This window comes from Helianthus annuus, chromosome 5 (genome assembly GCF_002127325.2).
Source record: "Helianthus annuus cultivar XRQ/B chromosome 5, HanXRQr2.0-SUNRISE, whole genome shotgun sequence".
Classification (NCBI taxonomy): domain Eukaryota; kingdom Viridiplantae; phylum Streptophyta; class Magnoliopsida; order Asterales; family Asteraceae; genus Helianthus; species Helianthus annuus.
The window spans coordinates 2,960,375-2,981,091 of NC_035437.2; the positions used below are offsets into that span (position 1 = coordinate 2,960,375).

The window sequence follows — 20,717 nt, forward strand, 5'->3', positions numbered from 1 at the left end:
TCATAAAGTTAGGAATCTCTAACACAAATCAGTAAAACTATATTTACTTCTAGTGCTAGCTAGAGTAGGCACCTTTCTTTCACTTTTTTTTACATTAATTAATCATCAAATTCACACTTAATTTTATGCAAACAAACATTTTACAACGCATGAATATATATAAGGAGTGATTAGACACTTGAGAGTGGTAAATTAAAAAATCAATCAATGAAAGTGCACCACGTCATCCAGGGAAAAGTGTTTAAACTATGCTGAAAAGTGTTGGCAATGGTTGAACACTTGCTGAATAGATAATTTTTTTTTTTTGTAAACTAATATTTAATGTTTAAGTTAATAAATGTAGAATAAATTAACAATAACATTACATTAAATTAAAAACATTAAAATTACATTAAATTAAAAAACAATAAAATTACGTTAACTTGAAATAAATTAAACTAGTCTTTGTCGGAATCGACCAAAAGGTGGGGTAAATCTTGACTTGCGAGATGATTTATGAGATCGTGTTTTAGTCTCCAATGCGTGTCTTTATCCATCAACTCGCCCAACACCGTATCGTCTATAACGGGCTCGACCGGAGGATCCCGAATGTGCACCGGTGCGATCGCGTTTCCGTCGTCTTTCAAAATCATGTTATGTAAAATAATACACGTGTACAGAACACTCCTAATTTTTCTAACAGTTCTCGCTCACATCGGCCGACTCAATACACCCCATTTCCCCTTCAAAACACCAAAAGCCCGTTCGACGTCTTTTCTTGCCGCCTCATGTTGCCTCTTGAATTTCTTTTCGTCTACTTCGTGAGGGTAAGGGATCGACTTCACAAACACGGACCACGGATGGTAGATTCCATCCACGAGCAAATAACCACGTTCGTATAAATGGGTGTTAACGTAAAATGGACATTTTGGCGCGGTTCCATTTCGTTCCGTGAAAAATAACGGAGATTGTTGTAGCACATTGATATCGTTTTGTGAACCCGGCGGACCGCAAAAAGCATGCCAAAACCATAAATCTTGATATGCAACCGCTTCGAGCATAACAGTCGGGTATCAGTGATCTCCTCGCATATAATGGCCTCGATACTCTGTCGGACAAAATTGCCAAATGAAATGGGTGCAATCAAGGCTACCGAACATACCTGGAAGGTGATGTTTTTCCTCATGAGCTTTGTATAAAAGTGCCATGTCGTGGCTTGTCGGTCTACGTAAGAACTCGGGAGCATATATTTTGCAAACCGTGTCGCAAAAATATTCTAGGCACTCGCGGAAAGTTCTTTCGGCCATATGTAAGTACTCGTCGTTCTCGTCTGGAGTGTTACCAGTTGCGAGCTGTTTAATAGCCGATGTCACCTTTTGCAACGACGTAAAGCCCTTCCTACCTCGCACATCGAGGGCCTCTTGAAACCACGAGTCGTTCTCTTCCACGTCGCTCACAATTTTTAGAAACAAACGTTTCGACATACGGAACCTATGCCGAAAAATATCTTCATTGTATTTCAGATCTTCGACAAAATAATCCGCCATGAGTGTCTCATGCCCCACCTCACGTTGACGTTCAATATATCTCCTTCGGTTAGATGTGCCCGTGTCTTGAAGTTCAGCGTCTTCGATGAGATTTTGGAGAAAAAGAATGCTACTATCCGATGAATCGTCGCTACTAATGGGTCGGAACCATAATGGGAGTTCATCCGCCATTTTGTTTTGTAAATGTTTGGGAAGAATTGGTGGTATTTTTTGGTTTGGTTGGGGTATAAATTTGAAAGTATTTGGGTATGGTTTGGTTTGGTATTTATAGTTTAATTTTTTAAAGAAAAAATATATTTTTTTTTAATTTTAAACGGCTATAAGGTCGTTACACATGACATGGGCCCAACGGTCATTTTTGACCTTTGTCGATCGGTGAACAAACGCGGAAGGGGTAACCAAACCGCGCAGCAAACTTGGTTGGTGGCGGTGTTCCCTAGCGGCAAACACCTTTGCCTCACCAGTTTGACGCCCCACTTCGTATCCCCTAATGATTAAAATTTCACACACCATATTCAACTAATGATATTACTGTTAAATGCAAGCAAAATAACAATATTGTTAAATTAATCTGTCATTATACTTAAGAGGCTTTACTTATTTATTTATTTATATGTACTTGTAAATTTATTTAGTTTACATTAAGAAAACATTTAGATTTTTTATTTTGTTACTTAAGATGAAACTTATATTCTGGGTATTGTTTGATATTTGATTACTTGTTTATGATTTGTTTATGGATTATTTGTCTAGTAACATTTTCAAAAAATGAAAACTCGTAATAAATATATATGTAGTTTTTTTATTCGTAAAGTCATGATTGAATCTAATATCACTAATATGATTATGTAAAATCCATGTTAATACTTAAACTGTGAGTGAATATGTGCTAATGTGATATTGAGATGTGTTAATGAGTTGTTAGCTTTAATGAGAATCATAGTAAGAATTTTTGCTCCCGATCCTACCCGACCTGACCCGAATCAGACCGAAAAAAGTGTTACAGAGCGATAGAAAAATGATCCTTAAAACTTTCCGCACCCCTTGAAAAAAAGTTCTAGGTCCGCCACTGAATAGTCCTTGCCATGGATTATCTGTTATGTGAGTGTGAAATGTTCATTTTACCTATGATAAAAACATAATTATATTTAACCACGACAAAAGAACTTAGGTTTAATGACTTAGATTTCGTGTTGGGCTTTTAGTTGGGCAATAGATAATTTGGGCTAAATCCACTTACAATTCCAATATTCAGTAGAGTAAAAATTATAAAAATAGCTATCTATTTGTGCATATAAAATTATATAAAAATATTCGAGCTAAACCGAGCCGAGTGAACCTTTGCTCGTGCTTGTCTCGTTTACAAACCGAACGGAGCCGATCGATTCGTTTACAATCGAGCGAAAAACTAAGTGGGCGTTTTCCGAGTGAGCGATGAGTGAGTGGTGAGCACTTTGCTCAACCCTATAATCACATCCAAGTCTTCTTTTAAGTTAATTGCATACAAACTACACAAACGAACCTTTTGATTTTACCAATTTAGTTTCGAATATAAGAGAGAAGAAAAAAGGGTTAAAAGAAAACGCTTAGGGATTAGGGTGTCGTACAAGCTTTATCTATGCTATCGATGATTATCTGAACGACGCATATGGCCTCTGAATGAGATGCAATGCAATTGGAAAAACAAATTGGAGAAAAAGTTTTAAATGGATTGAAGGTGGAATGTGGGAGAGAGACGAACTAAAATTCTTGTTTTGACATGAATCATTTTGGTGAAAGAAAACCACAAATTAATTTGTCCATCCAGAAACTGTTCTTGAATAATGATGGTGAGGATTTAATCTTAGCCTGACCCTGTCAGAAAGAAGAGAATAAGTTATAGTATAGGGGCTAGATGTGTAATATGGTGTTCTATATAAACACCCTCCTTATCTAACCCTAATGACAATTTTTACAATCTAATACAAGCCTCTATTATTATCTATACCATTTGACATGGTATCAGAGTAGTGTTTCTGATTCTTGAACACTTTGCTCATCATTTACAATTTATTCCAGCAAATCCAACCGCAAACCAGAAAAAAACCCAAAAACCAAAATCAAACTCCAGAAAAAAAATCAACAACCGCTGCCGCCTAACACCGGTTTCCATTGCCGCCGCCCTACTGCCACAAAACGCTAGCTGGTGCACCTACCTATTCCTACCAACAGTTCTGCCACTCTACCTATTCCAGCGTATTCCAGCCACTGCACCACAAAATCCTATTCCAACCATTTCAAACCACAACCCAAACCCTAGCCTCCGCATCTGATCTGGGAGGATTTGTTGAAGTTGTGGGTGGATTTGTTAAAGATCTGGGCGGACTTGTTGAAGTTCTGGGTGGATTTGTTCTGGGCGTTTGTTTCTGGGCGACTGTAAATCTTGAACGAGAGTTCAAGTTGCCCGGTGTATTTGATAAATCCGCCGGTAAGATAACGTGCCCGAGGTATTTCTCCCGACGTTGTTATTCCAGCATTTTTAAGTTGCCCGAGGTATTTGGGCAACCTTAAGATAACGTATTTACGTTTTCCGGCGTTTTTAATATGTCTGACAGCGTATTTAAATCTTGAACGTGAGTTCAAGTGTCCATCGTATTTGAGAAATACGTCTAGTTATTTAATTTGTCCGGTACCTTTATTATGTCAGTTTTATTATAGACAGCGTATTTAATTAAAAAAAACTGTTTGAGAACCCTTTTCTTTGCAAATTATTAATCATCAGGTCTATGAGTTGTTGAAAGACTATCCTTCAACAAGTACGGAAGCCTATTTAACAACGCAGAAAAAATGGTGATCAAATCAACCCTTGAATTTTTTGTTGTGGAGCAACTGATACGATGATGTACGAGCCATTGGACTTCGTCTCTACAAAGAAACCAAACAGAACCGATGTAGTGCGTAGTACGATAATGAAGATCAAACACGTTGATTCTGTGAATACCCGTGTAGTTCTTCCCCAACCCCAAAATTCATCCCAAAGGGCACGGAATTTGAAGTGAAAAATCAGTTTTCTCAAAATTCAAGTCTGATCTTTCATTTCACTAGAGCAACATATAAATAGGAACATAAATTCGAAATGGGCCTAAAAAAGACAACGAGCCAAACACAAGCTCAAAAACAAAATGCCCAAAATACTTGAAAAAACATAAAAATGGAAATAACTAATAGAAATAAGCGTTTTTTCGGCCTGTATGTAACACCTCGAAAAATTTCGTCCAATAATGCATTGACACGTGTCATAGACTTTGGATATGTGAAAATATACCTTAGAGGGACTAAAGTTGTCAAAAAGTGAAACTATGGAATATAAGGGTCCGAAGTGTCAACATTGGATAAATAGACTCTAAAATAACCCTATATGGTGTTTATAACCCTAAACGGATAGATCATGGATCATACGAAGCGGAAAATGCACGAAAGTGAGGAATTACAAACTACAGGGACTAAAAGTGTCAACATGTTGAATTTATACCTCTGAGTGATCTTTTGGCAACCCCGAAGCTTTGTAATGATAAAATATACTCACTAGAATATGTGGTAAAAATTTCATGAAGTTTCGTTATCGTATGAGAAAGTTATGGCCAAAACCGTACTTGAGGGGTTAAAAGCGTCAACGTCGAATTTCATGACTTTTCGGGTGAGCGCAAAGTTAACCGAGGACTTTACCATGTTGGTAAATGTCCCAAGGTCCTTAAAAATCAGATTTGAGGGTCTAAGGGTCAAGATAAAGGGCCAAAACCTCGTAACCAAAGAGCAGGGACCAAACTGCAAAGTTTAAACAATTTTTGTGAAGCTGCAGACCCCAGGCGGCCCGCCTGGGCACCTGTACGCGGGCCGCGACCCACGCCCAGCATCAGATTTCACGAACAGCAACTATTTGGGTCCGTTTTATGAGTTGTTTACAGCTATCAGCACCTCCCAAACCCTCCAATCAGCTTACATGCAATATGGGACACCTGTAGCACTCTCACAACTCCTGAAACACCTTATAATCAGATCAAAGTCTTCACAATTTGGGTCTTGAGTAGTAACCAAGAACACTTACAACTTTCAAGAATTCACAAGATCCGTGCATGCATGTTTGAGATCTGCATTAGAGCTTATTTTGGACCATTTTTAATTATGTGCAACTCTCTGAGATTTTACAACATGATTCAACACTTGTCCGATTCATATGCATGTTACCGGTTATGCTTAAATATGACTATTTTGCCCTTTTTGCTATAAAACGTGATTTTTGGAAAAGTGAAAGAGTAGAAACCTTTATTACTGATTTATAAACTTGCACCGAAAATTTGATATCAGTTGGAGGTCCAGATTTAGAGTTATGTCCGATATCGTAAATCTAAAGCTTTATGTTAAATAAACGGCGTAAATAGCATATAACCTATTTAAGCCCACTTTTTGATACCAAACTTTTTACCAACTGATGTTATATAATATTTTGGGATTTTTGAAGATTTTTATTTAAGTTTTGGCTGATCGTATCATAGGCCTCTAAGTTTAACTCGGTTAATACCGGTTTTGACCTTTTAAGCCATAAAATGAGTTTTATAAATCTTTTTGACCCCAAACCTTTTTCTACTGATTTTATTTGTTAAATAAAATATTTTGAGCATTCTGGAAATATAAAAATATCAGCTTTCCTTTGAAAACCCGGAAACGGCTCTAAATCGCCTTTTTAAGCGTTTTTAACGCCTAGTATGTATTATAACCATGTTAAGCGTATAAGGGTTATACCTACTGATGTATTTAGCATATTTTTATAAAATAACAGTAAGTATAAGTTTTCGAACTCAGGTTTCCAGTTTTGACCGTTTAAGCCTTTGTGAAATTACCGAAATACCCCTAAGGTGCATAGTTCGATTTTAAATGATAAGTTTTGTATATGGGTCATACCCTACTGTTATAATATGCCAAATTAAGTATATTTACTGTATAAATCAGACCTGTAACTCAGATTTCCAATTTAACTCTTTTATAATCTTTTAAATGACCAAAATGCCCTTATGAGGCGTAAATTGAGTTTATTTCCGTATGGGGCAAAAATAGAAGTTATCTTACTGATATTATAACATATTTAAAGCATATTATCTCAGGGAACTTGCGTATGACTCTTATGGTCACCCGTAACGCTCTTTTAGCGTTCGGTTCGGTTCATGTAACTAGGTTGCATAAATTGACCGAAACGGGTCAAACATTATCATTTTGTCTAAAAATCCAGAATGTATTTAGCATACCCAAACTATACAAGTATTCAAACTTGTCGGGTCTAAATCACATTCTATCCGGTCTTCGCTTTATCGTGCGCTTGAACCGTATCGTCCTTAAAACTAACCGGTTTAAGCTTAGGCTTAAATAAAGACCCGTTAGGAATCTAATAGGTTATTATAAACCTTTGTTCCAGAATAGGAGACCCAGTCAAAGCTACCTCCACTTGCTAATTGTGATTCATACTTACCAAGGTAAATACTTTTTAACTTATTTTCCCTATACGGGCTAGGGGTACGGTATATAATATACCGCTTGGTCCGGCATTGAATTCTTTAATCGAATAGTGGTTAAATTTATTGAGATGACCTTGTTTTGAAGGTGTTTTATTGCTTAAAGCCTTTGGGGGGTTAATGACCATGTCCCGGATATCCTTGGCATCATCTTACGAGATGGCCACGACCTGAGCACGGGGTGTAGGCGTACACCCGTCAGTGTATAACTCTATATTGTGGTGTGTCTATTAATCTTTAACCGGTCTACGGATCGGGCTACTGAACGCGGAGTAACATGTAAATCCCTTACAAGATTATAATGTATAATTATCCCAAGTTATAAAAATATTTTATGCCATGTGCATTTAAATTAATTTTCAATCTTTTCAAAATGAGTCAGTTAATCTGTATTTACCAGTGTAAACTGACGTATTTCCCCAAAAGGTTAAGTGCAGGTACTACACGAAATAGGCTGGCTGTCTTCTAGAGCGTCCACAATAATTCTCGCAAGCTTGGACGACAATAAAACTGTTGAACAATATCTTATTTTATTTTGATCCGCCTGTGGATCCGTTTCAACTACTAGTGATATTTAATATTACATTCTATTAAAGTTGAAATGAATCTATCTTTGCTTCCGCTGTGCATTTATATATTGTGTTGTTTGTCTATGATGATGCCAACCACGTCACTATACTCCCCACCGGGCCCACCGGTGACACGTGGAAATTAGGGGTGTGACAGGTTGGTATCAGAGCCAACTCTGAGTGAATTAAACACTAGCCTTTTGTGTTTAATCTCAGTTACACAATTGCACATTCCTCGATTCTCGAGTCTAGACAAAGAACTTAGGAAATATCCAAAATTTATTTTATTTTCTAACTTTGTCTTATATATATTTTGTTGTGCCACTTGTTTGATTTTTGACAGGTTCAAGATGCCGCCACGTGTAAGAGGAAGAGGAAGGGGACAAGGAGCATTCGCAACCTCACATGATCATGAAGCCGGCCCTTCGCATAGGCGAACCCCTTCAGGATCCCATAACGCAGATGCCCGAAACCTTTGGAGATCTTTCGCTGAACCCGCAAGGCACTCACTGAGTACCTCACCTTCTCTCCCACACTCCTTTGGGCCTCATTCAGAAAATGAGCCCCACAACTCCCACCAATCCTACATACCTCTCCAGAACCACCAATCACCTTTTGATTACCCAGCACCTGTCTTTCAGGGCCTGTACAACCCTGATGATTACTTGGGAGAACCAATGGGTCATAACCCACTTGGACCGGAAGACCACTTTCCGGGTGGCAACGAGATGGATATCGATGAGGATACCGATCCTTCCATGCCACCGTCTGGAACACCGAACCACCCCATCGAGATTTCAGATGGGTCACCGTTTGTGGGATCACCTTACAATGGTCCCGACAGTTATGAGGAGAGATTCAAGCAGCATGACTGGGTATATACCCCTAGTTACCATAACTCTCCCCTGCACCAGTCCTACCATAACTCTCCCTTGCACTCCCAGCAGCAGATTCAGCAGCAGCCTCAGCAGCAGCAGGACCCTTCTGAGGGTTTCTGGCGCGACGTGGTCACTCCGCCGCCGCCACCACCTCCAGTTTTGCCTCCCCCGCCTCCAAGGCGAAGAGGAAGGAACGCTCGTATGTCCACACGAGGGGGAATACGCATCGGCACCCCTCCACATTCAGGTGGCAGCCGATACTCGCCACTGCATGAAGAACCAGAAATGGGAGAATCTTCACACCCCGTCTCAGAGGTAACATCTGCGCCAATCGCGCCACCACCACCACAGGATTTTGGGAACCCAATCCCCGCTTATACTAGCGCGGCCGCATATAACCCCTTCGAGCCGACTTTTCCCCCAGGTTATAACTATACAGAGGATCCCTACTGGGTAGCCGCGAACTACAACTCTCTCAATCCGGAGGGTACTTTTGGAGGTCCCTGGACTACGGGACAGTCGACCTATGGATACCCATCCTATGGATATCAGCAGCCACAACCTCCTCAACCACCGCAATATACGCTACCACCACCGGCACCGATGATGTCGCCACCGCAAGTTCAAGAAATCCTTCAAGGGATAAATGATGTGCGGCGTGAATTGCGGCATGAATTGCGGGAAGATCGTCGGCACAATCGTGGGATGTTTAAGAAGATGGTGGATTTGATCAAGGGAAAGAGCAAGAAGGACTACTAAATCCTTTGTTTGCTAGTTATTTAATCATGTCCCTGTGAGGACATTTATTTCTGTACTCTGCCCCTGCGTGGGTATGTTTTTCCTTTCTGTTCTACCCCTGCGTGGGTATGTTGTTTCTGTTTAACCCCTGCGTGGGTTTGCTTGTTAGTTTAGCCCCTGCGTGGGTATGTTGTTTGAGTAAAAGTCCCGTTTAGGGCAAACTTTTGTTAGTTAATTCTATTTGAAATGGTTAATTTAAGTTTTACATTTTTGAATTATATGCATAAATATAATATATACAAATAAATGAAAAATAGCAATTATTATTTTAATTTACCATTTTAATAATAAGAATCTTAAAAAGGTAAAACCTAGCTTGAATGTCACATTAAAGACCTGGCCAATATGGTAGAACCTATTTAAAAGATTCAACTCTCTGTTAACATCTTTAAACATGTTAACATTCTTGGCAAGCGTGATCCGCAAAATCACACATGTCACTCTTTTAATAAATTATCCAAAATTTGTATTCAATATATATCTGAATGTGACTTGATTCCTACGGGTTATAACTAATGTCATATAAAACAAAAAAAAGGCAGCCGTGGTTTATAGACTCCCTGCCAAGCAAAGGATTTATTTGTTTTAACTATACAAATTCTAATCCTATAAAAATCTAAATTCAAAATTTAGAAATTGTCCAAGTGACTAGGCCTATTGTGCCAATATATATATTTCATTCTAGGGTAAAGTTGATAATAAAAAGTCCGAATGAAATTAATTAAATTAGCTAATATGGCTTTTATTTACCATGGTTAATAAATCGTCAAGAACGATAATACTGTTAGGTTTCTAAATAGACCTTGTCCTTACTTTTATGTAGCACCAAAAACCACATGGCTAAGTCTGAAGAAGTAAACAGTCACTCCGAGGAAGGACCAGATAACACTAGAATACATATAACTGGTGCGGAGCTACAAGCATTAGTAGAAAATGCTGTTGCCAAAGCCATCGAAAGGCAATATAGTGAACCAAGTAGAACTCGAAGTAGGGCCCGGTCCGCGCCACATTCCAAGACCAAGGATCATTCTGAGGCTCATACCAAACCACTCTCTAAGAAGGATGCATCTAAGAAAGACGAGCTAAAGAAGAATGATGAGGATAATCACTCCTCTAACCACAGCAGTATCTCGAAAAAGGAGATCAAGCAGAAACATGAATCGCACGGTAAGTCCTGCACGTATAAATACTTCGTCTCATGTAAACCCAGAGACTTTACTGGGGAGAAGGGAGCGGTCGACTGCATGACCTGGTTAGACGAAATGGATACAGTTGTAGATATCAGCGGGTGTGCTGAACGGGATGTAGTGAAGTACGTATCCCAATCGTTCAAAGGGGACGCACTAGCGTGGTGGAAATCTCTCTTACAAGCTACCGGAAAGGCCACACTTTACAGTATGTCGTGGGATCAGTTCGTAGCCCTTATTAAAGAAAACTTTTGCCCACAACATGAAGTGGAAAGGATCGAGTCAGACTTCGTATCCTTGGTGATGAAGATCTAGACTGCCAGGCATACCTCACCACTTTCAATACTCTATCTCGATTAGTGCCATACTTGGTAACCCCAGAGCCGAGAAGGATTGCCCGTTTTATTGGGGGTTTGGCGCCTGAGATTAAGGCAAGCGTTAAGGCATCAAGGCCTACAACGTTCAGATCAGTAGCTGATCTATCTCTCTCTCTCACCCAGGACGTAGTCAGGTTGAGAGCTCTTAAGAACTCGGAAGAGAATAAGAGGAAACGTGAGGACGATACCTCACGGAGATCGGAGAAGAGACACCGAGGGAATAACGACCACAGGAAAGGGTCGGGATTTAAGAAAGATTGGCAACCATCAGGGGATAAGCCCAAATGCAAGACCTGTAAGAAAAACCATTTTGGGAAGTGTCGTTTAGAGTCAAAATCGCAGTCCCACATGAGAACCTGTGGAATCTGCAAATCTACGGATCATACGACTTTGAAGTGTAAAGGTCTGAAGGATGCAACATGTTACGGTTGTAACGAGAAAGGGCACATTAAGACTAATTGCCCAAAGAACGCTAAGAAAGCCGATGATGGAAAGAAGACCAATGCAAGAGTCTTCAAGATGGACGCTAAGGAAGCAGTTCAAGATGACAACGTTATTACAGGTACTTTTCTTGTAAACGATGTTTTTGCTAGAGTCTTGTTTGATTCTGGCGCGGATAAGTCTTTTGTAGATAATAAATTCTGTGAGTTGTTAAAATTACCTGTAAAAGCCTTAAGTGTGAAGTATGAGGTGGAATTAGCTGATGGAACCATAGAAACCGCCTCAACCGTTTTAGATGGATGTGTTATATCCATTAGGAATCACTCTTTTCCATTATCCTTACTTCCCTTTAAACTAGCCGGTTTTGATGTAGTGATAGGTATGGATTGGTTGTCACACAACCAAGCCCAGATTGTGTGCAACAGAAAGCAAGTGGTAGTTAAAACTCCGTCTGGTGAGTCACTCACTATTCAAGGAGATACCCAGCATGGGTTGCCTGAGCAAGTGTCCATGCTCAAGGCATCCAGATGTCTATAGAAAGGTTGTGTCATTTACATGGCACAAGTTACTGTTGATGAGCCAAAGCCGAAGATTGAAGATATCCCTGTCATTTCGGAATACCCTGAAGTGTTTCCGGAAGAACTACCTGGCTTACCGCCAGATAGGCAAGTGGAGTTTCGAATTGACATCATTCCGGGTGCGGCGCCAGTAGCGAGAGCTCCATATAGGTTGGCACCAACGGAGATGAAGGAGTTAAGGACGCAGTTAGATGATCTGTTAGCTAAAGGTTTTATTAGACCTAGCTCGTCTCCTTGGGGAGCGCCGATTTTGTTTGTCAAGAAGAAGGATGGATCGATGCGTCTGTACATCGATTACCGCGAGCTTAATAAAGTCACCATCAAGAATAGGTATCCTTTGCCTAGGATCGACGATCTGTTCGATCAATTGCAAGGGGCAAGCTACTTTTCGAAGATCGACTTGAGGTCGGGCTATCACCAGTTGAAGGTCAAGGATGAAGATGTACACAAGACAGCGTTTAGGACTCGTTATGGACATTACGAGTTCCTAGTGATGCCTTTTGGGCTCACTAACGCACCAGCCGCATTCATGGATCTCATGAATCGCGTCTGCAAGCCTTATCTGGATAAATTCGTCATCGTCTTTATTGACGACATTCTTATCTACTCAAAGAACCAGGCTGACCACGAGAAACACCTTCGTTGTATTCTCAAACTTCTACATCATGAGAAACTCTATGCCAAATTTTCAAAGTGCGAATTTTGGCTTCGAGAAGTCCAATTCCTTGGACACGTGGTAAGTGAGCGTGGTATCCAAGTAGATCCCGCTAAGGTAGAAGCAGTTATGAATTGGCAAGAGCCAAAGACACCTACCGAGATTCGCAGCTTTCTAGGATTAGCAGGATACTATAGGCGATTCATCGAAAATTTTTCAAGGATTGCTGCGCCTCTAACTTCGTTGACTCGTAAGAAGATTAAGTTTGATTGGGGCCCTAAGCAGCAGGAATCCTTTGACATTCTGAAGAAGAAGTTGAGCAATGCACCAGTGTTAACATTGCCTGATGGTATAGAAGAATTCGTGGTGTATTGCGATGCGTCACACACTGGTATGGGCTGTGTACTCATGCAGAGAGGCAAGGTCATTGCCTACGCTTCACGACAGCTAAAGGTGCACGAGAAAAACTACACCACCCACGACTTTGAACTGGGTGCTGTTGTATTTGCACTGAAACTTTGGAGACACTACTTGTATGGGACCAAGTGTGTAATCTATTCGGATCACAAGCGCCTTCAACATTTGTTCAATCAGAAGGACCTGAACATGCGACAAAGGCGATGGATGGAAACTTTAAATGATTACGACTGTGAGATAAGATACCATCCAGGCAAGGCAAATGTAGTTGCTGACGCCTTAAGCAGAAAAGAAAGAGTGAAGCCGATAAGAATACATGCCAAGCGCATAGAAATAAGGAATAATTTGAACGAAAGGGTGTTAGCTGCACAAAAGGAAGCTGTGTTGGAAGCTAACTATCCTGAAGAAAAGCTAGGAGTAACTGAGGAGCAGTTACCCTATGACAAGGATGGAATGTTAAGACTGAATGGGCAAATATGGGTTCCAGTTTATGGAGGACTTCGAGATGTTATCCTCCAGGAAGCCCACAGCTCCAAATATTCCGTTCATCCTGGTGCTGATAAGATGTACCAGGATCTAAAGGCAAACTACTGGTGGATTGGTTTGAAAAAGTCCGTAGCAGAGCATGTAGCTAAATGTTTGACTTGTGCTCAAGTCAAAGCTGAGCACCAAAAGCCGTCAGGTTTGCTACAACAACCTGAAATTCCCACGTGGAAATGGGAAATGGTGACAATGGATTTCATCACCAAGTTACCAAAGACGAGAAAGGGAAATGATACTATATGGGTCATAGTAGATAGACTGACGAAGTCAGCTCATTTTCTACCCATCAAGGAGACGTATAGCTCCGATATGTTAGCCCAATTATACGTTGATAAGATTGTAGCGTTGCATGGTATACCTGTATCTATTATCTCCGATAGAGATACTAGATATACGTCTCATTTTTGGAAGAGTTTCCAACAATCTTTGGGCACTCGTTTGAATTTTAGTACGGCTTATCATCCACAGACTGATGGTCAAAGCGAGCGTACTATTCAAACTTTGGAAGATATGCTACGTGCATGTGCGATCGACTTGGGTGGTAGTTGGGATAAGAACCTACCACTGATCGAATTCTCCTACAACAATAGCTACCACACCAGCATAAAAGCTGCGCCTTTTGAGGCCTTATACGGTAGAAAGTGTAGATCGCCTATTTGTTGGGCGGAAATGTCCAACTAACAGGACCAGAGATTATTTTTGAGACGACGGACAAGATTGTCCAAATTCGCGATCGTTTGAAAGCTGCCAGGGATAGGCAGAAAAGTTATGCGGATCCAAAGCGTAAGCCTTTTCACTTCGAAGTAGGTGACAAAGTATTCCTTAAGGTATCACCTTGGAAAGGAGTGATGCGATTTGGTAAGAAAGGTAAGCTGAGCCCGAGATACATAGGACCTTTTGAGGTTATCGAACGCGTCGGATCAGTTGCCTATAAGCTAAACCTACCTGAAGAGCTTAGTAGCATACATAATGTGTTCCACATCTGCAATCTGAAGAAGTGTTTCGCTGACGAATCATTGGTCATACCGCATACAGATATACACATTGATGAAAGCTTGAAGTTTGTGGAAAAACCACTGTCGATTGAGGATCGACAGGTGAAGAAGCTTCGACGGAAGTATATACCCATAATTAAGGTCAAGTGGGTGCCCGTAGAGGTCCCGAATACACATGGGAAGTAGAATCCACGATGAAAGAAAAATACCCTCATTTGTTTCAGTAAATCTCGAGGTCGAGATTTCTTTTAAGGGGGTGAGGATGTAACACCTCGAAAAATTTCGTCCAATAATGCATTGACACGTGTCATAGACTTTGGATATGTGAAAATATACCTTAGAGGGACTAAAGTTGTCAAAAAGTGAAACTATGGAATATAAGGGTCCAAAGTGTCAACATTGGATAAATAGACTCTAAAATAACCCTATATGGTGTTTATAACCCTAAACGGATAGATCATGGATCATACGAAGCGGAAAATGCACGAAAGTGAGGAATTACAAACTACAGGGACTAAAAGTGTCAACATGTTGAATTTATACCTCTGAGTGATCTTTTGGCAGCCCCGAAGCTTTGTAATGATAAAATATACTCACTAGAATATGTGGTAAAAATTTCATGAAGTTTCGTTATTGTATGAGAAAGTTATGGCCAAAACCGTACTTGAGGGGTTAAAAGCGTCAACGTCGAATTTCATGACTTTTTGGGTGAGCGCAAAGTTAACCGAGGACTTTACCATGTTGGTAAATGTCTCAAGGTCCTTAAAAATCAGATTTGAGGGTCTAAGGGTCAAGATAAAGGGCCAAAACCTCGTAACCAAAGAGCAGGGACCAAACTGCAAAGTTTAAACAATTTTTGTGAAGCTGCAGACCCCAGGCGGCCCGCCTGGGCACCTGTACGCGGGCCGCGACCCACGCCCAGCATCAGATTTCGCGAACATCAACTATTTGGGTCTGTTTTATGAGTTGTTTACAGCTATCAGCACCTCCCAAACCCTCCAATCAGCTTACATGCAATATGGGACACCTGTAGCACTCTCACAACTCCTGAAACACCTTATAATCAGATCAAAGTCTTCACAATTTGGGTCTTGAGTAGTAACCAAGAACACTTACAACTTTCAAGAATTCACAAGAGCTATTCTGGAGCTTTCTGGACGACAAGGCTGCTTCATAGTGATCTCTAAGCTTCATTAGGACTCTTGTAAGCATTCATAACCTTCTCTAATTCGTTCTAGCTTAGATTATTAGCCGAAAGTCAATCCGTCGTAACTTTAGTTTGACTTTCTGATTAAACGAAAATGGCTCAGTCATTTCTCAAATTGAAAGTACCTACAAGTTGGTATTTATGTGGGAAACAAACCCTCAAAAGGGTATTTTCTGATTCCCATTCTAAGCATGATTATTGTCGAGTCAAAGTTGTTCTTAAAAAGTCAACAGAATGCGTTTATACAAAATTTATCATAAATGGTAATGTAGATTACATGCAATCAGTTTGATCATCAAAATAACTTTATAATGAACGTAAGAATATGTTTTATCATGATCAACTCGACAATTTTTAGTATAATCCCGGATTGGAACCGAAAGTCTTACAAAATGACTTTTTCTTTGACTCTCGATTCGGATCCGTGCATGCATGTTTGAGATCTGCATTAGAGCTTATTTTGGACCATTTTTAATTATGTGCAACTCTCTGAGATTTTACAACATGATTCAACACTTGTCCGATTCATATGCATGTTACCGGTTATGCTTAAATATGACTATTTTGCCCTTTTTGCTATAAAACGTGATTTTTGGAAAAGTGAAAGAGTAGAAACCTTTATTACTGATTTATAAACTTGCACCGAAAATTTGATATCAGTTGGAGGTCCAGATTTAGAGTTATGTCCGATATCGTAAATCTAAAGCTTTATGTTAAATAAACGGCGTAAATAGCATATAACCTATTTAAGCCCACTTTTTGATACCAAACTTTTTACCAACTGATGTTATATAATATTTTGGGATTTTCGAAGATTTTTATTTAAGTTTGATCGTATCATAGGCCTCTAAGTTTAACTCGGTTAATACCGGTTTTGACCTTTTAAGCCATAAAATGAGTTTTATAAATCTTTTTGACCCCAAACCTTTTTCTACTGATTTTATTTGTTAAATAAAATATTTTGAGCATTCTGGAAATATAAAAATATCAGCTTTCCTTTGAAAACCCGGAAACGGCTCTAAATCGCCTTTTTAAGCGTTTTTAACGCCTAGTATGTACTATAACCATGTTAAGCGTATAAGGGTTATACCTACTGATGTATTTAGCATATTTTTATAAAATAACAGTAAGTATAAGTTTTCGAACTCAGGTTTCCAGTTTTGACCGTTTAAGCCTTTGTGAAATTACCGAAATACCCCTAAGGTGCATAGTTCGATTTTAAATGATAAGTTTTGTATATGGGTCATACCCTACTGTTATAATATGTCAAATTAAGTATATTTACTGTATAAATCAGACCTGTAACTCAGATTTCCAATTTAACTCTTTTATAATCTTTTAAATGACCAAAATGCCCTTATGAGGCGTAAATTGAGTTTATTTCCGTATGGGGCAAAAATAGAAGTTATCTTACTGATATTATAACATATTTAAAGCATATTATCTCAGGGAACTTGCGTATGACTCTTATGGTCACCCGTAACGCTCTTTTAGCGTTCGGTTCGGTTCATGTAACTAGTTTGCATAAATTGACCGAAACGGGTCAAACATTATCATTTTGTCTCAAAATCCAGAATGTATTTAGCATACCCCAATTATACAAGTATTCAAACTTGTCGGGTCTAAATCACATTCTATCCGGTCTTCGCTTAATCGTGCGCTTGAACCGTATCGTCCTTAAAACTAACCGGTTTAAGCTTAGGCTTAAATAAAGACCCGTTAGGAATCTAATAGGTTATTATAAACCTTTGTTCCAGAACAGGAGACCCAGTAAAAGCTACCTCCACTTGCTAATTGTGATTCATACTTACCAAGGTAAATACTTTTTAACTTATTTTCCCTATACGGGCTAGGGGTACGGTATATAATATACCGCTTGGTCCGGCATTGAATTCTTTAATCGAATAGTGGTTAAATTTATTGAGATGACCTTGTTTTGAAGGTGTTTTATTGCTTAAAGCCTTTGGGGGGTTAATGACCATGTCCCGGATATCCTTGGCATCATCTTACGAGATGGCCACGACCTGAGCACGGGGTGTAGGCGTACACCCGTCAGTGTATAACTCTATATTGTGGTGTGTCTATTAATCTTTAACCCGGTCTACGGATCGGGCTACTGAACGCGGAGTAACATGTAAATCCCTTACAAGATTATAATGTATAATTATCCCAAGTTATAAAAATATTTTATGCCATGTGCATTTAAATTAATTTTCAATCTTTTCAAAATGAGTCAGTTAATCTGTATTTACCAGTGTAAACTGACGTATTTCCCCAAAAGGTTAAGTGCAGGTACTACACGAAATAGGCTGGCTGTCTTCTAGAGCGTCCACAATAAGTCTCGCAAGCTTGGACGACAATAAAACTGTTGAACAATATCTTATTTTATTTTGATCCGCCTGTGGATCCGTTTCAACTACTAGTGATATTTAATATTACATTCTATTAAAGTTGAAATGAATCTATCTTTGCTTCCGCTGTGCATTTATATATTGTGTTGTTTGTCTATGATGATGCCAACCACGTCACTATACTCCCCACCGGGCCCACCGGTGACACGTGGAAATTAGGGGTGTGACACTGGACGATGACCCAAACCGCCATAGGCAGTTTGCAGCAAGATAGAGCTCGTGTTTGATCTAGCACCTGGGAAGAACTACACGGGTATTCACAGAATCAACGTGTTTGATCTTCATTATCGTACTACGCACTACATCAAGAACCCACATCAAAACTGCAAATGATGAAAATGCTTTAGTAAAGGGAGGAGGAACTGTCGAAATATCTCCCAGAGACTGTCAAATTGTTTATATGTTCCTTCGTTAACACACAAATTGTTATCAATAAGTCATGTTACAAAGGAACTCAATTGCACAGTTCTAATGCATCCTTATTTTTGTATCTTACAGGACATCAGAACTGGAAAGATAATTGGGCGTGGCATTGAATGACAGGGCTTATACTATGTGGATGGTGTGCGTCGAGCGTGATATGATTTTATTGATATTTTAAGCCCGTTTTACGCGTTAGTCAATTTTTAAATTTATAAAACACGATATTATACTAACACTAAACACACACTTGGGCAAGTGCACCTATCGCGAGCGTAGTATAGTGTTGGTAAGATACCGAGGTCGTCCAAGGACACAAGAGCTTTTAATACTGGTTTATCGTCAACGTCTAATCGATCTAAATTTTTGAAAAGAGTTTTTAAACATGAAAATAAATATAAAAAGTAACAGATAAATAAAATGAAAAATAAATAGACAAGATAGAATCACTTGGATCCAACTTATCTTTAATGTATCATTTGATGATTTTCGCCCTTTCGGACTTTTTAAGAGATTATCTTAGTTATAGTAGTACTCCCCTCTTTTGAAGGTGACGTTACCCTCAACCCAGTGGTTTGAGTCAGCAGGGATACAATCCCAAAGGGTCGGAATATTGAAAGACAATTAAGTAAGTTATTAATGAGTAAAATGGTAGGCCCCTCTTTTGAAGGTGACGTTACCCTCAGCTAAGTGGTTTGAGTCAGCAAGGATACAATTCCAAGAAGCCGGTTTAATGTTTTAATAGTAGTTTACATATGAGGGGTTTAAGCTATTCGCACCCCCGCCATCAAATACCTTTGGGGCATTGAAGGAGGTCCTAGTAAGCTTGAACCAAGTCCTCGCAGGATCTATACACTGAACGAGACAAAAACTTTACCAAACCATCCTCCTAACCCCCTTCCAGGTAGTTAACGCACTTTATATAGACCGTAAAGACACGAATAAGCAAATCAATGACATCATGAAGAAATGGTAAAGAAAATTCACTTTCAACATAAGAAACTAGTTATTAAAGTCATTTATACAAACCTAATTAAAAAGTGCCGAAAGATTAAAAAATCAAAAGTAATACATTAAAGACTTGTCTTCACCAAGTGATGTAAGAGATTAGCCAAACATGGCCTTTGATTGACAAGAACTCTTACGATCAATCTTGGATCTCGAGACTACTACACACTCTAAAGATGAAAGATGGATGATGGTGGTGGGTGTTGGTGTTGTAGTGGTGGCAAAATGGGAGAGAAGTGGTTTGCCAAGGGATGCTGTTGGGATTGAACCCTACAGAGGAACATATGATATATAACCAAAACTGGTTCAAAGCAGTGGATCATCATAATCAGTGCTTATACAAAGACTTTCCCCTTGACAGTGGATCTAACAACTAATAGTCTCCAAACACTGATCATCCCAACCACTGATAGGCCAAGCACTGATGAAGATTAAAGAACTAAAGCTCTATCTGCTGATGTCTCCTAAGTACTGTTGAAGACCAAAGTACTACTCTTTCAAGGACTGATCACCTTTGAAGAAAGCACTGATGCTCAACATCAGTGCTTAGACTACATCAGTGCTTAGACTACATCAGTGGAAAGTGAAACAGTAGTTTATAGTAGCAGTGTCTTTGTAATCAGTTGTTTGATAGCTAGTGATTGCATGTAACAATCCTTAGAGGTTGTTAGGTTGTTAGATGTCAATTTCATGGTGACGTCAGCTTTGATTCTCAGTGGTTTGATCTGTACTATAAATAGAATAGTTTGTACTGTTCTATTTAAGGAGTTTTCTCCTTCAATCCAATCATCTTGTACGATCAACCATTGAGCTCATGCTGAGGGGGAGTTTTAGTATGTAAGCATGTATTGTAATCATTATGTTTTGCAATCATTTGACTCAATGAAAAGCATATGTTTACTGAAAACTATTTCTCTATGAATGTGTTGTATAGTTTGCTTCCATTTCCGCTGCATTTGATCTTTCTTATACTCATACATTTCTTCATTTATTTCAAACAAACACAATCATGATAGCCTCAGATCCTAACAATTGGTATCAGAGCGAGGACAGTCAAATTCGATCTAACAATCAATTTGACATAACAGTTCAGCTCAAAATTTATTGATACTAAGGTTGGTCATTTTGTTGAAAAACAAAAGTAAAGGATAATCACGTTTAAAG

General features: G+C 39.3%; 1 protein-coding gene across 1 annotated transcript; it reads right to left on the minus strand.

Moving 5' to 3' along the window:
* Positions 1-437: 437 nt before the first annotated feature.
* Positions 438-1,697, minus strand: LOC110942457. The gene is made up of 2 exons (XM_022184237.1): positions 1,142-1,697; positions 438-619 (listed from the first exon to the last, which is right to left on the minus strand). The coding sequence occupies exons 1-2, from the start codon at positions 1,695-1,697 to the stop codon at positions 438-440; spliced, it is 738 nt and encodes a 245-aa protein (XP_022039929.1).
* Positions 1,698-20,717: the final 19,020 nt, after the last annotated feature.